At 35.9% G+C, this 15,683-nt stretch overlaps 1 protein-coding gene across 3 annotated transcripts in view; it reads left to right on the forward strand.

The window, feature by feature from the left end:
- The window catches only part of NT5C2 (5'-nucleotidase, cytosolic II), a 90,670-nt gene that overhangs the window by 65,306 nt on the left and 9,681 nt on the right, over window positions 1-15,683 (forward strand). The window contains exons 4-10 of one of the 3 annotated variants that reach the window (XM_028098540.2): window positions 7,160-7,277; window positions 8,084-8,179; window positions 8,512-8,535; window positions 12,805-12,896; window positions 13,035-13,092; window positions 14,124-14,217; window positions 14,850-14,903. In XM_028098540.2, the coding sequence (XP_027954341.1) occupies window positions 7,160-7,277; window positions 8,084-8,179; window positions 8,512-8,535; window positions 12,805-12,896; window positions 13,035-13,092; window positions 14,124-14,217; window positions 14,850-14,903 (536 nt within the window). Of the gene's footprint in view, window positions 1-7,159; window positions 7,278-8,083; window positions 8,180-8,511; window positions 8,536-12,804; window positions 12,897-13,034; window positions 13,093-13,312; window positions 13,400-14,123; window positions 14,218-14,849; window positions 14,904-15,683 lie in introns of those variants that run through there. The other 2 variants (XM_028098541.2, XM_088020051.1) reach the window with 2 other exon arrangements.

Here is a 15,683-nt window from a genome sequence, read left to right on the forward strand (position 1 = left end):
GCGTATACATCCTCTGAATGTTTGCTTTATCCTAGAGTCAAGCTGTATAATGAAGATTTAAGGTTAAACCTTGTGGATAAAATCCTGCTGGGTAAGGGAACTCTAGTAGTGGGGGTTACCTAGGCAGATCATGAGGTGATTTTTATTTTTTGAATCTTTGGGAACATTTGTTTGGTTTGACAGTCATACGAAGGAATCAAATTCAGGTAATTACAGTTCTTCTGTCCTAATTGTTATGGCACTGTGGTAGGGGACCACATTAAGTGACTGCATAAAGATTATTTCCTAAGTTTTTTTATCCACCCTCTCAATTTTTCTTTGAGATGAATAGAATAACAGGATTATCTAGGATACTCTGTGGTTATTGAAGAATGAATTTACTTCCATCTGGATTTACAATTCAGTAAGTACCTAAATTCTGTTTACTTCAAGACTCTGAGGATAGTCAAAACATTTCAATTAGGTGGGAAAACTTATGTGGAAGTATATGACCTAAAGTCTACGCTAGACTTTGCACACTGGTGGCCCACGGACCCAGTTCAGACCACAGACTATAGTTGGCTCAAATAGAGTTTGTTGGTTTTTTAAATTGAGTTAAAAATTGAGAGCTAGAAGTAAAAATTTAGGCTGGCTCTTATCACACAATTGGCAACATTTGGCTCTAGTTCCCACAGGGTAGCTGAGTATGAGTAGCTAAGTAGCTCCTTCCCCCTTTAGGCAAGACATGCACCAATGCTTAGCCCATTTTGTACAATAATTGGACACTGATAGAGATGTTTGGAACATATTACCTGAATCTGAATCTCAGAAAGTCTGTCTGGTGAACTTTAAAGTACCTTGAGATATTGGCTATAAAAATGAACTGTCTGTTTAAGGTTGAATAAATCATACATAGTTTTTAAGGAGACTTCCTGGGCTGGGTTAATTGGCCCTTTTTCTGTCCCTCTGTACCTCCCTAGTGACATTATGGAATTGATCTTCTAAAATTTATTATAAATATCTAATCGTATATCCCTGTAGTACCCTTTGAGCTCCTTCAAGCCACTGACCATGGGTTGTTTTTTGTTCTTAGCATCTAGTACCTGGTACACAGTAGGCATCCAAATGTTTGTTACTTTACTGTAACTTTAGAACAGGTGTTTTTGTTTTAGTAAAGCATTTGAGTGTGATCTGTTCTTATTTTGGTGAAAAAAATTACATAATAGCTGTTTCAATTTTAAAATTACAGGCAGCTCCTTTGGTTAAGGAGGATTTTTAAAGTTGTCTCAAATTTTCAGTTTTTCTGTTTTGAATTGAAAACCATACTTTCTGAGTGGAAACTACATTTATCATGGTGAGCACTGCATAATGTGTCTGTTGTGCGCCTGACACTAATACAACATTGTATGTTTTTTCATTTTATTTTAAAATAGTAATAATTTTTTAAACAAATCTCTTGCTTACCATTTAATTTTGCTTTTGCAGTGAACTAATTGGCAGTCTTCCAAATTCCCCTTATTTATTTATTTACATTCTTTAACCATTTGGGAGTTGGTTTTATTTTATATTACTAAAAGTGTTGCATGGCATCTAGCTTTTGTATTTTAAGTAAATTAAAATTAAAATGGTTTTTAGAAATTCCCAATATCTTTTTAGGATCATTTGTGATCTCTTGGATTAGAGATAGAAGTTTTTACTATGTGTTATTATGTTAGGGTTTTCAAATAGTTTTGAAAAGTGGGAAAAGTCCTCTGCTGCTTATATGAGAATTTTATGTAAAGTTTTATTTAAAATCTCCTTAATGAAAATGTGAATCAATTTGCCTTTTCTAGTTATAGTCTCAGAGAACCAACATTGTGTAACCTAAATAGAGAATGTTGATGTTAATCACATTCACAGCATAAAAACAAGTAGCTATTCTTGGGTGGTTGGGTTGGAAATTTGTTTTTCATAATGACTGGTGGTGGTGGTTTTTCCTAGTTGTAATGTTTTAGGACTTTTAGATATTATATTTGGTCATTTTTGCTCTTTTATTTAATGCCATCTTCCTTTCACAAAAAAGTTTGGGGAGTCAAACCATGTTTTTAAAAACCTAAATGTCTCTAGGGAAAATGACTCCCTATAAAGTTAAATATAGTGCATATCTTAAGAGTGTCAATACCTTATATGTATCCTCAAGTCAGTTATTTTACTAGACTAGGTAGTTTCTCTAACTATAATACTAAGACCCTGCTTACTGAGGGCAAATACCACTGATAGAATCACAATAAAGTTTTGCTTCTATTCCACATTTAGACATTTGGTTAGATTTTTAGCAGCGTGAAGTTGGTTCTTGTCTGTATCAAGATGACAAATTTAGGTGTTGGAAGGGTAGAAAATTAGGTAGTTAGGAACATGGGTGCTTAACAGCAAGATGAGACTGCTCTGGTTTATTCTCATATCCTTATGTAGTCTGTTTCACTTACTGTAGTTCAATTTTAAATATTGTTTACCAGCTGCATTCAGTTTCTGTCATATAAACCTGAAATGTGCTAGAGAAAATAAGACAAAATAAATTCATTTTTCTGTTTATCTTTTAATTTAATATTTCAGGATCAGACTCGGCTTGTATTCCAGGCTCAGGGTGTCAGAAAATTTAAATAATGCACAACACTTAGGCTTATTTTCAATACCCTTCTTTTGTTATGGCCATTTAGACAAATTTTAGTGATGGTCGGAGGCTTCTAAATAGGAGGGCAGTAACTCCTGTAAATACCAATATCCAAATGGTGTCTCTCTGTTCCAGCCCATCGCAACAGTTTTAAAACCAGTTTTTGTTTTTGTTTTTGTTTTGTTTTGTTGCTTTGTTTTGTTTTTTAACAGGAGAGCCAGTGTAACTCCTTCAAGACTGGAGTGACACTCTGCATCTGCATCTGCCTCATGTGAGTTCTCATTTTGGCAGCAGCACTCTGCTAGGCTGGAACCTCTGTAGAGGTTTGCCCTTCCTTTTTCTAAAATCTATAAACTACTATACACAGTGTGTCTTGGTGGCAAAGGTAACAAGTGCATGAGAATTTTAGACTTCCCTGCAGAAAGATTCTGGCTCCTTTCGGAGACGGTCTCCTCTAACATAGGTTCTATCTTGTATGCACAACATTTCTCAAAACAGAGCCTGTAACTTTCATCCCCACAACACATAGTTGGTACTTTTTGGAGAACTGTGTTTTCCTTACAGATTATGGAGTAAGGAATATCTTTAAGTGCTCTCAGTAGCTTCAGCTTTCAAAGCTTTGGTGGTTCTCTTTATAGTCTAGTTACGTAACCCGAGAACACCGTGTACTGCTCTGGTGGCTGAAGCACTCTTTTTTGGACTCTGGCCCTTGAAATAACTTCTTCCTTTGTCTTTGAACTTCGGGTAAATTAGGTTAGGCCTGAGGACTTTTTCGAAGAAGAAATAAGCAGTGAATGTGTGAGGTTATGCTTACTCTGAACGTATTTTGGCTGTGTTTTGGAAAGTCAGTTGTAAGAATTGAGCTTGAAGTTATCATTTACTTGCCAGTTTTGCAAGAGAAATTGAAATTAGAGCCTTTGCAGCTGTGGAGAGGCCTAGAGCCATACAGTCGGAGGTGATGCATATGGTTCCCCACAGGTATCAAGGCTGACTTTGAAGGGCCTGGTAATTAAAAAAAGGGATTTTGCTTTTATTTATTTATTTTTCAAGGAATGGTGATACTTTGTAGGCTTTGGGACTAGTCATTTTTGCTACCAGGTCAGAACAAAGTGTGACTGTTCAATTCATTCCCAAGGGACACTTAGAACAAAACATCTAAACTTGTGATCTGTGCAGCTACAGTTCTGCTTCTCCAGCCCTGCTTGTACTGTATAGTGTTCTAGTGATGATTTAATGACCTGGGAATTTGTGTTACTGAAATGATTATCCGGGAAGCTTATGAGAAAATGTCAATAGCTTGTAGGTCTTACTAATTAATATAGAGCTTAGTGAAATAGATAGTGTTGTCAAAGTGGAACTTGAACTCTCTTTGCTAAATCCATTCCCACCTGTGACTAGAGCAGTTTATTTTGGAGTAGGTGAAAGAAACTGGAGGGAGGGTAGTGTGTTTCAACACCTAGGCTTAAGTTTTGATGGCCTATGTAATCTAGACATTCATTTTTAACAGTGGTAGTATATCCCTCCACAAAGAGCTTGGATGAGACTCAGGGAGCCCTAAATTCTGGTTTAAGTTTACATTTGTAGTTGCTATGTAACTTCAGGTCAGCAAATGGGGAAAATACATGGTATTTTTAGAAAGTACCCTAAACTCATTGGGTAAAAAGAAATTTAAAGTATTTATTTCTGTAGGTGGAATTTAGAAAGTCACCTCAGTTGAACACTTGGGAAGTTCTGTCCTGGAATAAAGATAAATGTGGCAAGCGTATAGTGTTTTATTTTCTGCTGTTTTAGGGTTTGTGCTGGCAAAATGGGGATTTGAGATATCTACCCCCCCATATTTTTTTTCTTCACTAAAAAGTCTGAAAAAATAGATTTGGGTTTCAATCCAAAATGTCTCAAAAACACTGGTTTTAATCACCATTACTCCATCACTATAATTACCTGATCTCTAACTAGGAAAAATGGCTCATTTAGGGGTGAGCTTGGGTGGGGCTGATTAAGGTTTGTTTGGTTTTTTTTACTCCCATTCTTAAGGTGTATCCAGCAAATTATACTTCTGAAAAAAATTAATAATTGAAAATATTTTATATGGGCCAAATCCTATAAGAATGAATGTCAGTGGATTATCCAAATTAACTATACTGGAATTTTGTTTCATTAAATATTGTTTGAAATAAATGGGGCTTTGTTAGGATTGAGAATGTTTTTGTTTTATGGAAATTTTGTTAAAAGAGATTTACTCTCACTTGGAGTGGAAGCACAGTGTTGGGTGAGAGAGATTATTTTATATTCTCAGAATAATTCAGATTGACACCAGTCAATACTACTTTCCTGGTTTTATTATAATACACCAGCTCTTACTCTTTTAGTGTGTATGAACATACAAGCACTTCCTTTACCACAGTGTACATCATTTAGATTAAGAATTCCACACTCCTGAATTCCAAAAGGGGTTTTTTTGTTTGTTTGTTTGGGTGTTTTTTTTTTTTTTTTGGTGGGAGAGGGTGACGATGGGTATGGAATTGAACAGAGAAAATATATAGCTGGTTTTGAGAATATTAGTGTAGCATTAGCATTAGATAATTTTTACCCCTGAGATGACAAAGAAATGACAGCTACTTTTGGCGTTGTTTTGAGGAGATGATACTCAAGTGCCTCCTTCTCCTAAAGGGCCTTAAAAATTTTAGGCTTTTTTAAATATGACAAATGTTTATTAAAAGATTCTGAAAGCTCACCTGCTTTTTTAACATTACAACTTAATTTTAAAATAACAGATACATACATTAATATGTTACAAGTTGTAAAAGTACAGAAGGTACACGAAAGTACACTTCCTTCCCCATCTCTTAGCTACTCAGGTCCCTTCTGTGGAGGTGACCAGTATTACTGGTTTCTTTTATGTAGTTCCAGAAATATTCTAAAAGATTGCTTTTGGCAAGGAAAAGTTAAATAGTACTCATTAAGATATTAGCACTAATTTGGGTCGGCAGACTAATTGCAGTGAAAAATCAGTTTGAACCATAGACTATTAATTGTGGATAGAAGAACAACAGTAATATAATAATAATAACAACAACTGCATTATTGTGAGATAAAAGTGAATGGATTTTTTTTTGCCTCATTTGGCATTTAAAGATTGAAGTTCTTTTTTATTTTTCTTTTTAATACAGCTTACCCACTCCTAGAGACTGAATGAAAGATGCTTACCTAAATATTGCATTTGGAGGAAACCTATTTAAAGGAGCAACATTTTCTTTATGCTGAACTGCAGTGATGATTCTAAAAAGTTTTTTTATTATAGAATATTTCAAAGATACATAATAGTAAGAAACCCCCATATTAAAAAATCCATTTTATTTCACCTGTAACAAATTCAGTAGGCTTTTTTGGTAGATAAGGATATATATATATTTTATACATACACTTGCATATACCCATCCTTCTATAATCACATCTCATAAAATGAGTCCTAATTCTTTTGTAAATGTGCATTTCCAGTTTTATTCAGAAATAATTGACATATATCACTGTATAAGTTTAAAGCATACAAAAAAATAAGGCATACAGCATGGTGGTTTGATTTACATATATTGGAAAATGATTACCATAATAGCTTCAGCTAACATCCATCATTTGATACAGGTAAAATAAAAAGAAAGAATAAAGGGAAAAAAATTTTTTTTCCTTGTGATGAGAATTCTTAGGGTTTACTCTCTTAACATTCCTGAGTGGTGTTAGCTAAAGTCCTCATATTGTCCGTTACATCCCTAGTACTTATTTGTGTTATAACTGGAAGTTTGTACCTTTTGATCACCTTCCTCCAATTCTCCCTCCCCCTACCCCCAGTCATAATTCTTTAATATCTAGTTCCCAGTACACATCCAGATTTTCCTAATTGTCCCAGACATGTCTTTTTATGGTTGATATTGCAGCAATAACTTAAAATGCAAATTTGATGGCTTTATGTTATTGTTAGTGCTGATAAGAAAACAAGTTAATCCTGATAAATAGAATCATATGCTGATTGGAGAAGGAGTATAAAGCAACTACCAAGCCAAACAGGGATTGTAAAAATAGACTGTTTGTTTTTTTTTAAAGCTCATTTTGAAGGATTCCTACACCAATTGTACACATCAGTGAAGCTTTCAACATATATAGACCTCTCTACTGGGTTAATATCACAGCTGTGCATATTAGTTCCTTTTTCTGCCTTTAGATGTGGGCGTGAAAGAACAGATAAAGGGAAAAATGTTAAGTTTTCCTAAGAAATTTCCTAAGAAATGAAAGAATTATTCTGAAATGTCTGATAATTCATCTTGTTGCTCTTGCTCCTATGAAAATATGACCTGTTTCCACAGACTAACAGTTGTGTTCTGTGGCTTTTCGGGGCACTACAAAACATGGAGTTTGAGGGACGATAAGAAAATGGCATATTTAGGAAGAGGGAAGAGTTGGGAAAGAGTAGAAATTCACTCATTTGTCCTTATTTTCATTGACTATTATTATAATGAGAACCTCTTCTTTGTACAGTATACAAGTCCCCGGAGTATGAGTCGCTTGGCTTTGAGCTAACTGTGGAGAGATTAGTTTCTATTGGCTACCCTCAGGAACTGCTCAGCTTTGCTTATGATTCTACATTCCCTACCAGGTAACTTTTCAAGATTTTTTTGGATTAAAATCCTTCCCTCTATCCCCCAAATTAATAATTCCAAATGTATCTCTGACTATGCCCACCCTTAAAGAAAAGAACCAAAAAAGATTCTTTGGTTTGTTTCTGGTTGTTTTTTTGGTTAATGTCAATTCTAAAATTACTATGGACTTTTCACGTACACCGTATCTTTTCTCTTCTTGAATTGAGCTTAGTTTATTGTCACTGAAGATCTATTTATGGGAAAGAAGAAAGATGATTAAAACTGATGGGCAATAATCACAGATACTCCTACCTTTGCTCTTGGAGAGTAGTTACATGCTTTACTAATACACTTCACTTGGTCATCAGGAGCCTTCTTGGCAGTTTGCTTTTTTGGATTTGATAGGGAAGATTTAAGATTAAGAAAATGGTATTTGAGATGCCATCATATATGTCCCATATAGAGCATCTATTAGAGGAAAATATAAGCCAACTCATTTGTCCAAGGAAATTAAAAGACTCTTTTAGAATAGAACCACTGTATTAAGAGGAATTATAGTTCATACCTTGTTTAAGCTCTTACTCCTTACAGAAAACAGTTGTGATTATTTAGAGTAAATACTTTTTAATCTGCTCTGGGTTTAGTTTTTAAGATTTTATTCACTCACTTCAGCCTCCAGGATTATATTGTTTGGGGATGTGCTTGAGTTGTCATAAAGCTTGAATAAGATGGCACTGGTTTATAATGACTGAGTAATAATACTACATAAGATTGTTGCCTGTATTATTTTTATATTACTGTTAATGTCTTCATTTTCACATAGGGGACTTGTTTTTGATACACTATATGGAAATCTTTTGAAAGTTGATGCCTATGGAAACCTTTTGGTCTGTGCACATGGATTTAACTTCATAAGAGGGTGAGTACATAGAACCTTTAGCCTCTTTCTAGTGTTTTTATAGTGAAACAATATGAAGATCACCTTGTCTCCCCAGATGTAATATACTTTCCTGTTACCTCATCATTAAAGAGCAACTCTTTGCATAAGGATACTTAACAATTATTTATCAGGTAGTTAGGACCCAAACTGACTTATAAATATAGTTATATAGTTTGCATTTTGTGTAAATTAAGTGGTTTCTAATTGTACAGCATCCAACAAAGCTAATCTTGAAACTTGCCCAAAAAGAACTGTAGGAGCTTTGACTTATTTGAAATTCTAAGATTTTTATTTTCTCCTTTTTAATACAGTTCTCAGGTAGCTGCTCAGAAGAGGTATGTATATAAAAGTGCTTTGAAAAATTTGAAACTACAACAGTGTAAATACTAAGATTTTTAATAGCTAATTATTATTTTTTAATCTAATGAATAGCTTCAGATATTTGGTCATGTGATTAAAATTTTTAAAAACATGGGTTAAAAATGAATAAGGGTGATAATATTTAAAACAAGTAAGAGTAAGCTTTATTTTAATAATCAGAATATTTCCACTATTCTCACTAATTTGGACTTTCCACCCTAGTAAACAGCAGATAAAATTTAGTGTCCACTGTTTTGGTGAAACATCCCAATTTTTTCTTTAAAAATCACAATACCACAATTTGATACTTTCTGTCGTGTGGCTTTACAATTGTACATTTTCTCCACTATTATACTACCTAATTTACTACTGACACTGTATTAGGGACAAAGCAACTCTTTTTTTTCTTAAAGATTTTATTTATTTGACAGAGAGAGACACAGCGAGAGAGGGAACACAAGCAGGGGGAGTGGGAGAGGGAGAAGCAGGCTTCCTGCTGAGCAGGGAGCCTGATGCGGGGCTCGATCCCAGGACCCTGGTATCATGACCTGAGCCGAAGACAGAGGCTTAACTGACTGAGCCACCCAGGAGCCCCAGGGATGGAGCAACTCTTAAAACCAAAATAGATTATGTGTCGGTCTCTCATAACTCTTCTGTATGTTATTCTCAAAGGCAAAGTAGTAAAAACCACATGGTCCACATTGAAACTTTTAAAGAGACAATATCTTTTTGGTAAATACTTTTTGTGATAAGCACAAACTAACTGTACCAGAGTATCCTTTAAATCTGAGGTTACAGCAATGCCCTATTTGGAAGTGAAGCATCTGATATAAGACTTTCCAGCTCGAAGATTTCCAAGTATACAAAGTGAGAACAGTGTGAAGTAAATACCCCATCTTGACACATCTGGGCAGGCCTGTGATTATATCTGCCTTTCTTTCACTGTTCCTCTCATGAGGGAGGGGTTTGTTCAAGATTCATGAATATCAGGAGACAGGATTAGAATGTGAAGCTATTGCAAATAATGCTAGCAACCTAAGCTATTTTATATGTGGATATTGTACCATAACTCAAAATCCCAGTGAAGATAAACCGAGGTTCTATTTATTAATGTCTGAAAAGGGGTTTTTGTGTTATGGGGAGGGGTAGTTCAAGAAGAAAAGGAAGGGAAGTTCTATAAATTAGTACTGCAATTAGATTTACTAACTCAAGATCCACAGACCCTCTTTCTTTCCTCAAATAAACCAGTGAAGTTTCCAAATAGCTCCTTTGGAAGAACATTTAGTAGTGAGTGTTTCAAAAATAAGCCATTTACGGGTAATGCAGAATCATTCAAACAACACATGCTGTACAGTCTTCAGAGTCAAAAGGAAAAGCCTGTGGAAAAGGAGGGATTGAGGATGGAGGGAGAGGGAAAGTGAGCTATTGAAGTAATACTGGTGGACAAGGCTGGAAGGGAGGTTAGGGCCACATCAGGCATAACCTTACATGCCTTGCCAGTGAGTTGGGGCCTCTTTTTTGGACAATGGCAAAGACCTTTAAAGTTTTAGAGCAGGATAATATTGAGAGCAAATCTTTATTCTGCAAGTCACAGAAAGTTAGCAGTATTCTGTACTGTTACTGTTTTCCTCCCAACTCCCAAGTCTAGCATTCCTTCCTTCTTAATTTTTATTTTAAATATATGCTAGCCTGATTTGACCTTTTTTTTTTAAGATTTTATTGATTTATTTGACAGAGAGAGACACAGTGAGAGAGGGAACACAAGCAGGGGGAGTGGGAGAGGGAGAAGCAGGCTTCCCGCTGAGCAGGAAGCCCGATGTGGGGCTCGATCCCAGGATCCCGAGATCGTGACCTGAGCTGAAGGCATATGCTCAACGACTGAGCCACTCAGGTGCCCCTAGCCTGATTTGACTCTTAATTTAAACAAAATGTCATTGCTAACTATATTTATAAGTCAGTTTGGGTTCTAATTGCCTAATAACTGTTAACTATCCTTATGTAAAAGAATTACTCTTTAACAATGAGGGAATAGGAAAGTCTATCTAAGGAGACAGTGTCATCTTACTAAACATGACTGAGGAAAACACATCATTACTATTCCCTTCCACCTTAATTTTCATTACAGAAAACCTTAAAAGGCTAGAAAATGAGATATTCTACAAAGTTATTCCTTACTGGGAACTCTTATTTCAGAAGGTGACTAAGACCAGGAGCTAATATGATTTTCTATTCCTAACTAGAGTCTGTGCCATTGGGAGTTAACAGACCCAAGTAGGAATTTACCCAGATTACTCTGATATGAACTTTAAATTTGATGTCCTTTATTTAGAGTACTTATCTCTATATATTCATTGTGAGAACTGTGCATTTTTTAAATATTTTATTTTTAAGCACGCTCTACACCCAACATGGGGCTCAAACTCACAACCCCAAGATCCAGAGTCGCACGCTCCACCTAGTGAACCAGCCAGGCGCCCTGAGAATTGTGCCTTTTTATATTTTAGTTTTTCTTCTTTTGGGTTTCTCTATACTATTTTTGTTTATTAATTCTATCCCCTTCCTCTTCTTGGAGTGTTTCATTTCACTCTCCAGGATTCTTGAGCATCTCTAACAACTTTTATCCGTTTGCTGGTTTTCCTTTTAACCCTAAATGTCCTCCATGGGTCTGTTCTGTCTTTTTTTCCTCTGCACTGCAAGTGGCCTCATCTACTGTAAGTCTTCATGACTTCATCTGTTACCTGTGTGTAGATGACCCCAGTTCTCTCTGAAGTCTGAATCTCTGTTTTAAGTTCTTGACCTTTATTACTAATTGCCTATAAAAATCTGTTTACTTTGAACTTAATGTATCCAAAATAGAATTCCTCTTACATCTACTTCTTATCCAGTTTTCATATTGCTATTAAGGATACCACCACCCTCTCAGGGACACCTTCATGTGAGCATCATCATCTTTGACTCTGATGTCCCTCATCTGCCACAGCCAGTCAGTTGCCTGGTCTTGGCCTTGGCAGTCTCTCACGATTAATGCTTCCCTTTAATTTCTTGTGCCACCACTCTAGGATAGACCCCACCTGCTCTCATCTGGGAGACTACAATAACCACTTAACTGATTTCCCAGTCCTTTTTTTCAGTTAGTTTTTGCTGCATAATAAATTACTTCAAAACTTAGTGGCTTAAAACAGTGACCACTTTATTTAGCTCAAAATTCTGAGAGTCATCTGGGCAGTTCTGGGGTTGTTCTGCTGGTCTGGCATGGCCTCACTCACATGTCTGGCATTTGGCAGCCTGTGGCTGGGGTGCCTCATTTCTGTGTGTAGTCTTTTATCTTCCAGCAGGTTATGTCACTCATTTACTCAGTAGTCTCAGAGGTGCAAGTGCAGCAAGAGTAGGCAAGCCCCAATATGCAAGTGTTTTCCAAGCCTCTGCTTGGATACCTAGTTGCTGCTACTCAAGCCTATATTTGAGAAATAGACTGAGCCTCTTAATCAGAGGAAGTACAAAGTCACACATTACAATGCACAGGGAGAATTTGTAGCCATTTTTGCAACATAATCACATTTCTTTCTTCTTTTTATCCTAAAACTGTTACTAGCTGAATATTTTTATAATTCAGCTCTGATGTTTTATCCCTTTGCTTAAAAACTGTCAGTGGCAAAAACCAACCAAACACACACAAAAAAACAAAAAATACCCGAAGCCTATCAGTGGCACTCTTTTGCCCCTAAATGAAAAATAACAATAGCATGATCTGCCTCAATTCATCTTTCTAGCTTTATTTTCCTCTGCTCCCCTCGCTCTTCTCCAGTTGGACTAGTATTTGAATTGGTCTACCTAGTCTTTAAGGACTAGCTCCTATGCCCCCTTTTTCATGAATCCTTCATAGATTTCCCTTTCCTCACTCCCACATTCACTTTTTTTCTACCCCTTTAGTTGAAATGGTCCCCTTTTCATTTTCTCATAGCTCTCTGCACCTTTCTTGAGGCAGTTGTGATTTTTTTTTTTTTTTTTAACTTGGTGATAATTGTTTGTGTATGTGACTCACCTCCCTTACCAGACTGAGAACTTTTTAAGGGCTGGAACCCGAGCTTGTTTATCTTCGTAGCTACTCATGTGTAATACTTAGAACCCTTCCTTGAATGTAGCCACCAACATATTTGAATGAATTTTTGAATGATGAAATTTCTGATAATTATTTACAGTGTTCATTTCTTGAATATCAGTTAATTTAAAGTTTTTTCTTTCAGACCAGAAACTAGAGAGCAGTATCCAAATAAATTTATCCAACGAGATGACACTGAAAGATTTTACATTCTGAACACACTATTCAATCTACCAGGTAGACTCATTCTGTGCTTATTTATTACGGATGCTTTCCCTTCTTTTTATGATCATTTGTCTTTGCTCAAGGGAGATAATGAAGTAAGTTTGAATTATCTCACTTATAGCTTATGAATATCTATTCTTCATTTTTCAGAGACCTACCTGTTGGCCTGCCTTGTAGATTTTTTTACTAATTGTCCTAGATATACCAGGTATGTATATGGTATAATTTTCTTTTTCCAGTTGATTTTTTAAAATTAATGTACAGGGTTTTAGAGAACTGGCCATTGTAGGTCTTTTCTGCTTTTCTGAAGTGAATTTAGTGCTAGTGAGAGATGCCACATTGCCAGCCCGAGAGATGGGACAGCACCAGGAGCTCCATGCAGGCTCTCACCTCCCACTCGGCCCCTCTCCTTGCCAGTGTGCTGCAGCCATGTTTGGAAGGGACCACTTCTGATTGGCTTCTCCTGGGAATGAAGACGGCCAGCAGAGGTGCTAATTGTGACAACTGAGTGGGAGGTTTGTGTGATGATTATCTGTCCAAGCAGAATTACACTGAAACCCCCAACTCATTTCACAGCAGCTGCCCAGGAGCCATTCAGGTGTGGTAATTTAGTTTTATTCCCAGGCCCAGCGAGATTTGATTGAGGAGTAAATATGGTTTATCCTCCCTGAAGTAAAATTGTGTTTAAGTCTTGAACAAGTTATCCTCTCCTTTTTTAGGGGGAATTGTATAACCACTGCTGGAAGTTCAGCCATGTGTGTCAGAGTCTGCTAATTTCTTATCCTCTCTAGGCCTTATCTACTTCAAGGCACTAAATCTGGTGGAGCACCAAGTCACTAAACTAAATAGAAAATAGGCCAAAGCTTTGTACCTAGAGATGACGTCAGAAGAGTCAGGATGAAGAGAACCTAAATTACCAGTTTTAAGTTTTAAATGTTTCTTTGATGGGAACCTGTTTCTTAAAAGTGATGAATAAAAGAACATGATATTTTTGGAACTGACCTTTTAGCTTCCACTTCAGTATATTATTCTATCACTTTATATTTGTTCACAATTATTGTATTCCATTGAACACTATAGTTCTGTCCGGTGGTCAAAATGGGAGTAATTATTTTCCTAATTAGCCACAGTGTTTATCCATGTGATAATGGAACCTTTGGGTCCCCGGGGCAGTGTGTGATGTTCATCTTATTTACCCTCTTTTGGATTCCCTGTCATGTTCTTTTCATCTTTGTATAGCTGTGAAACAGGATTTAAAGATGGGGACCTCTTCATGTCTTACCGAAGTATGTTCCAGGATGTAAGAGATGCTGTCGACTGGGTTCATTACAAGGTACCTAGGAGCCTCTGCTTCACCTTTTCACTCTATGGCTTGTGTTTTATGGTCTGACGTTTACTTTTCAAGCACAAATAGAGCAGAATTTTTCCTCTATTTAAAAAAATAAAAAATGGATTTGCCTCCTCGTGACAGCTCTCTAAAATATTGGTGCTCCTCTCTTTGGCTGTCCTGCTTTCAGAAGTAATGCTGATCTTTCCTTAGTGATAGTGCTTGGCTTCTAGCTTTTATTTCAGTTTATATTTCCCAAACTTAGAAGAGATTTTAGTGTTAAGATTATACTTAACCCTACTCTTTGAGGATGATTATGGGCTATCTGTTTTTTTCCAAATACCTTCTGCTTGACTAATAACACTAGTTAATATCACATTTGCTATAAATTTACTGAATAAAATATGAAATTCCTTTTGGTTTCTAGTTTAAAATAAAAATAGTTTTATATTTTAAATACATTTTGGAGGCAGAGTCGCAGCAAATCACATCTGCTGCTTTATCATGGCCCTCTCTAGTTTATCTACTTTTCCATTTTGGTAAATACTTAAGAAATGCATTTGGGTTGATAGTAGACATAATTTTTCTTATAAACTGTTAAAAAACTGATTTTGTTCTTTTTTTTCTTCTTCCTCTAGGGCTCCCTTAAGGAAAAGACAGTTGAAAATCTTGAGAAATATGTAGTCAAAGATGTAAGTAATAAATCATGGAAATGAATAACAAGCCTATTTATAATGAAATGGACAAGGACAATGGACTTTGTGTTGATATATGTCAAGTATAATTACCAGGAATTTTCAGCCAGTACAGTTTTTTCTGTTTGTTCATAGGCAAGAAGATCCAGTATTTCATTTGTCCTTTTAGCTCTAATGATAATAGCAGCTAGAGTAGTTACTGTGTGCACATCACTAAGTGATTATGTGCCATTTTATCTTCCATAGAACCCTGAGGGTCGGTATTGTTACCTCTGTTTTATAGATACACTGAGGAACAGAGGTTACATAATTTGCCCAAGTTCATACAGTTAGTAAGGGGTAAGGCCATAGGTCACACCTGAATGTGATCCAAATCATAACCAGAGCTCTAGATAATCTAAAAAATATACATATATGTGACCATTATTTGGTTAAATCAACAGGGAATAATAAGGAAAGCTTTAAAATTCCTTGAAGGATTTTTAAAATCTGTAGTTTAGTTAATAGAATTTAATTTAGAATAGAATTAAGAGTTTAATAGTTTAATAGAATTGTACCAATGTTAATTTCTTAGTTTTGATCATTGTACTATGGTTATGTTAAGATCTGAATATTAAGGGAAGCTAGATGAAGAATATATTGAACGTACTATTTCCCCGACTTTTCTGTAAGTCTGGAATTACTTTAAAGATTTTATTTATTTGTTTGTTTATTTCTATGTGGGAGTGAGTGAGAGAGTGTGCCCACAAGCTGGGGGGAGGAGCAGAGGAGGTGAGA

This window comes from Eumetopias jubatus, unplaced genomic scaffold (assembly GCF_037043125.1).
Source record: "Eumetopias jubatus isolate StellerSeaLion01/CBP00866 unplaced genomic scaffold, mEumJub1_p1.0 scaffold_17, whole genome shotgun sequence".
NCBI classification, from domain to species: domain Eukaryota; kingdom Metazoa; phylum Chordata; class Mammalia; order Carnivora; family Otariidae; genus Eumetopias; species Eumetopias jubatus.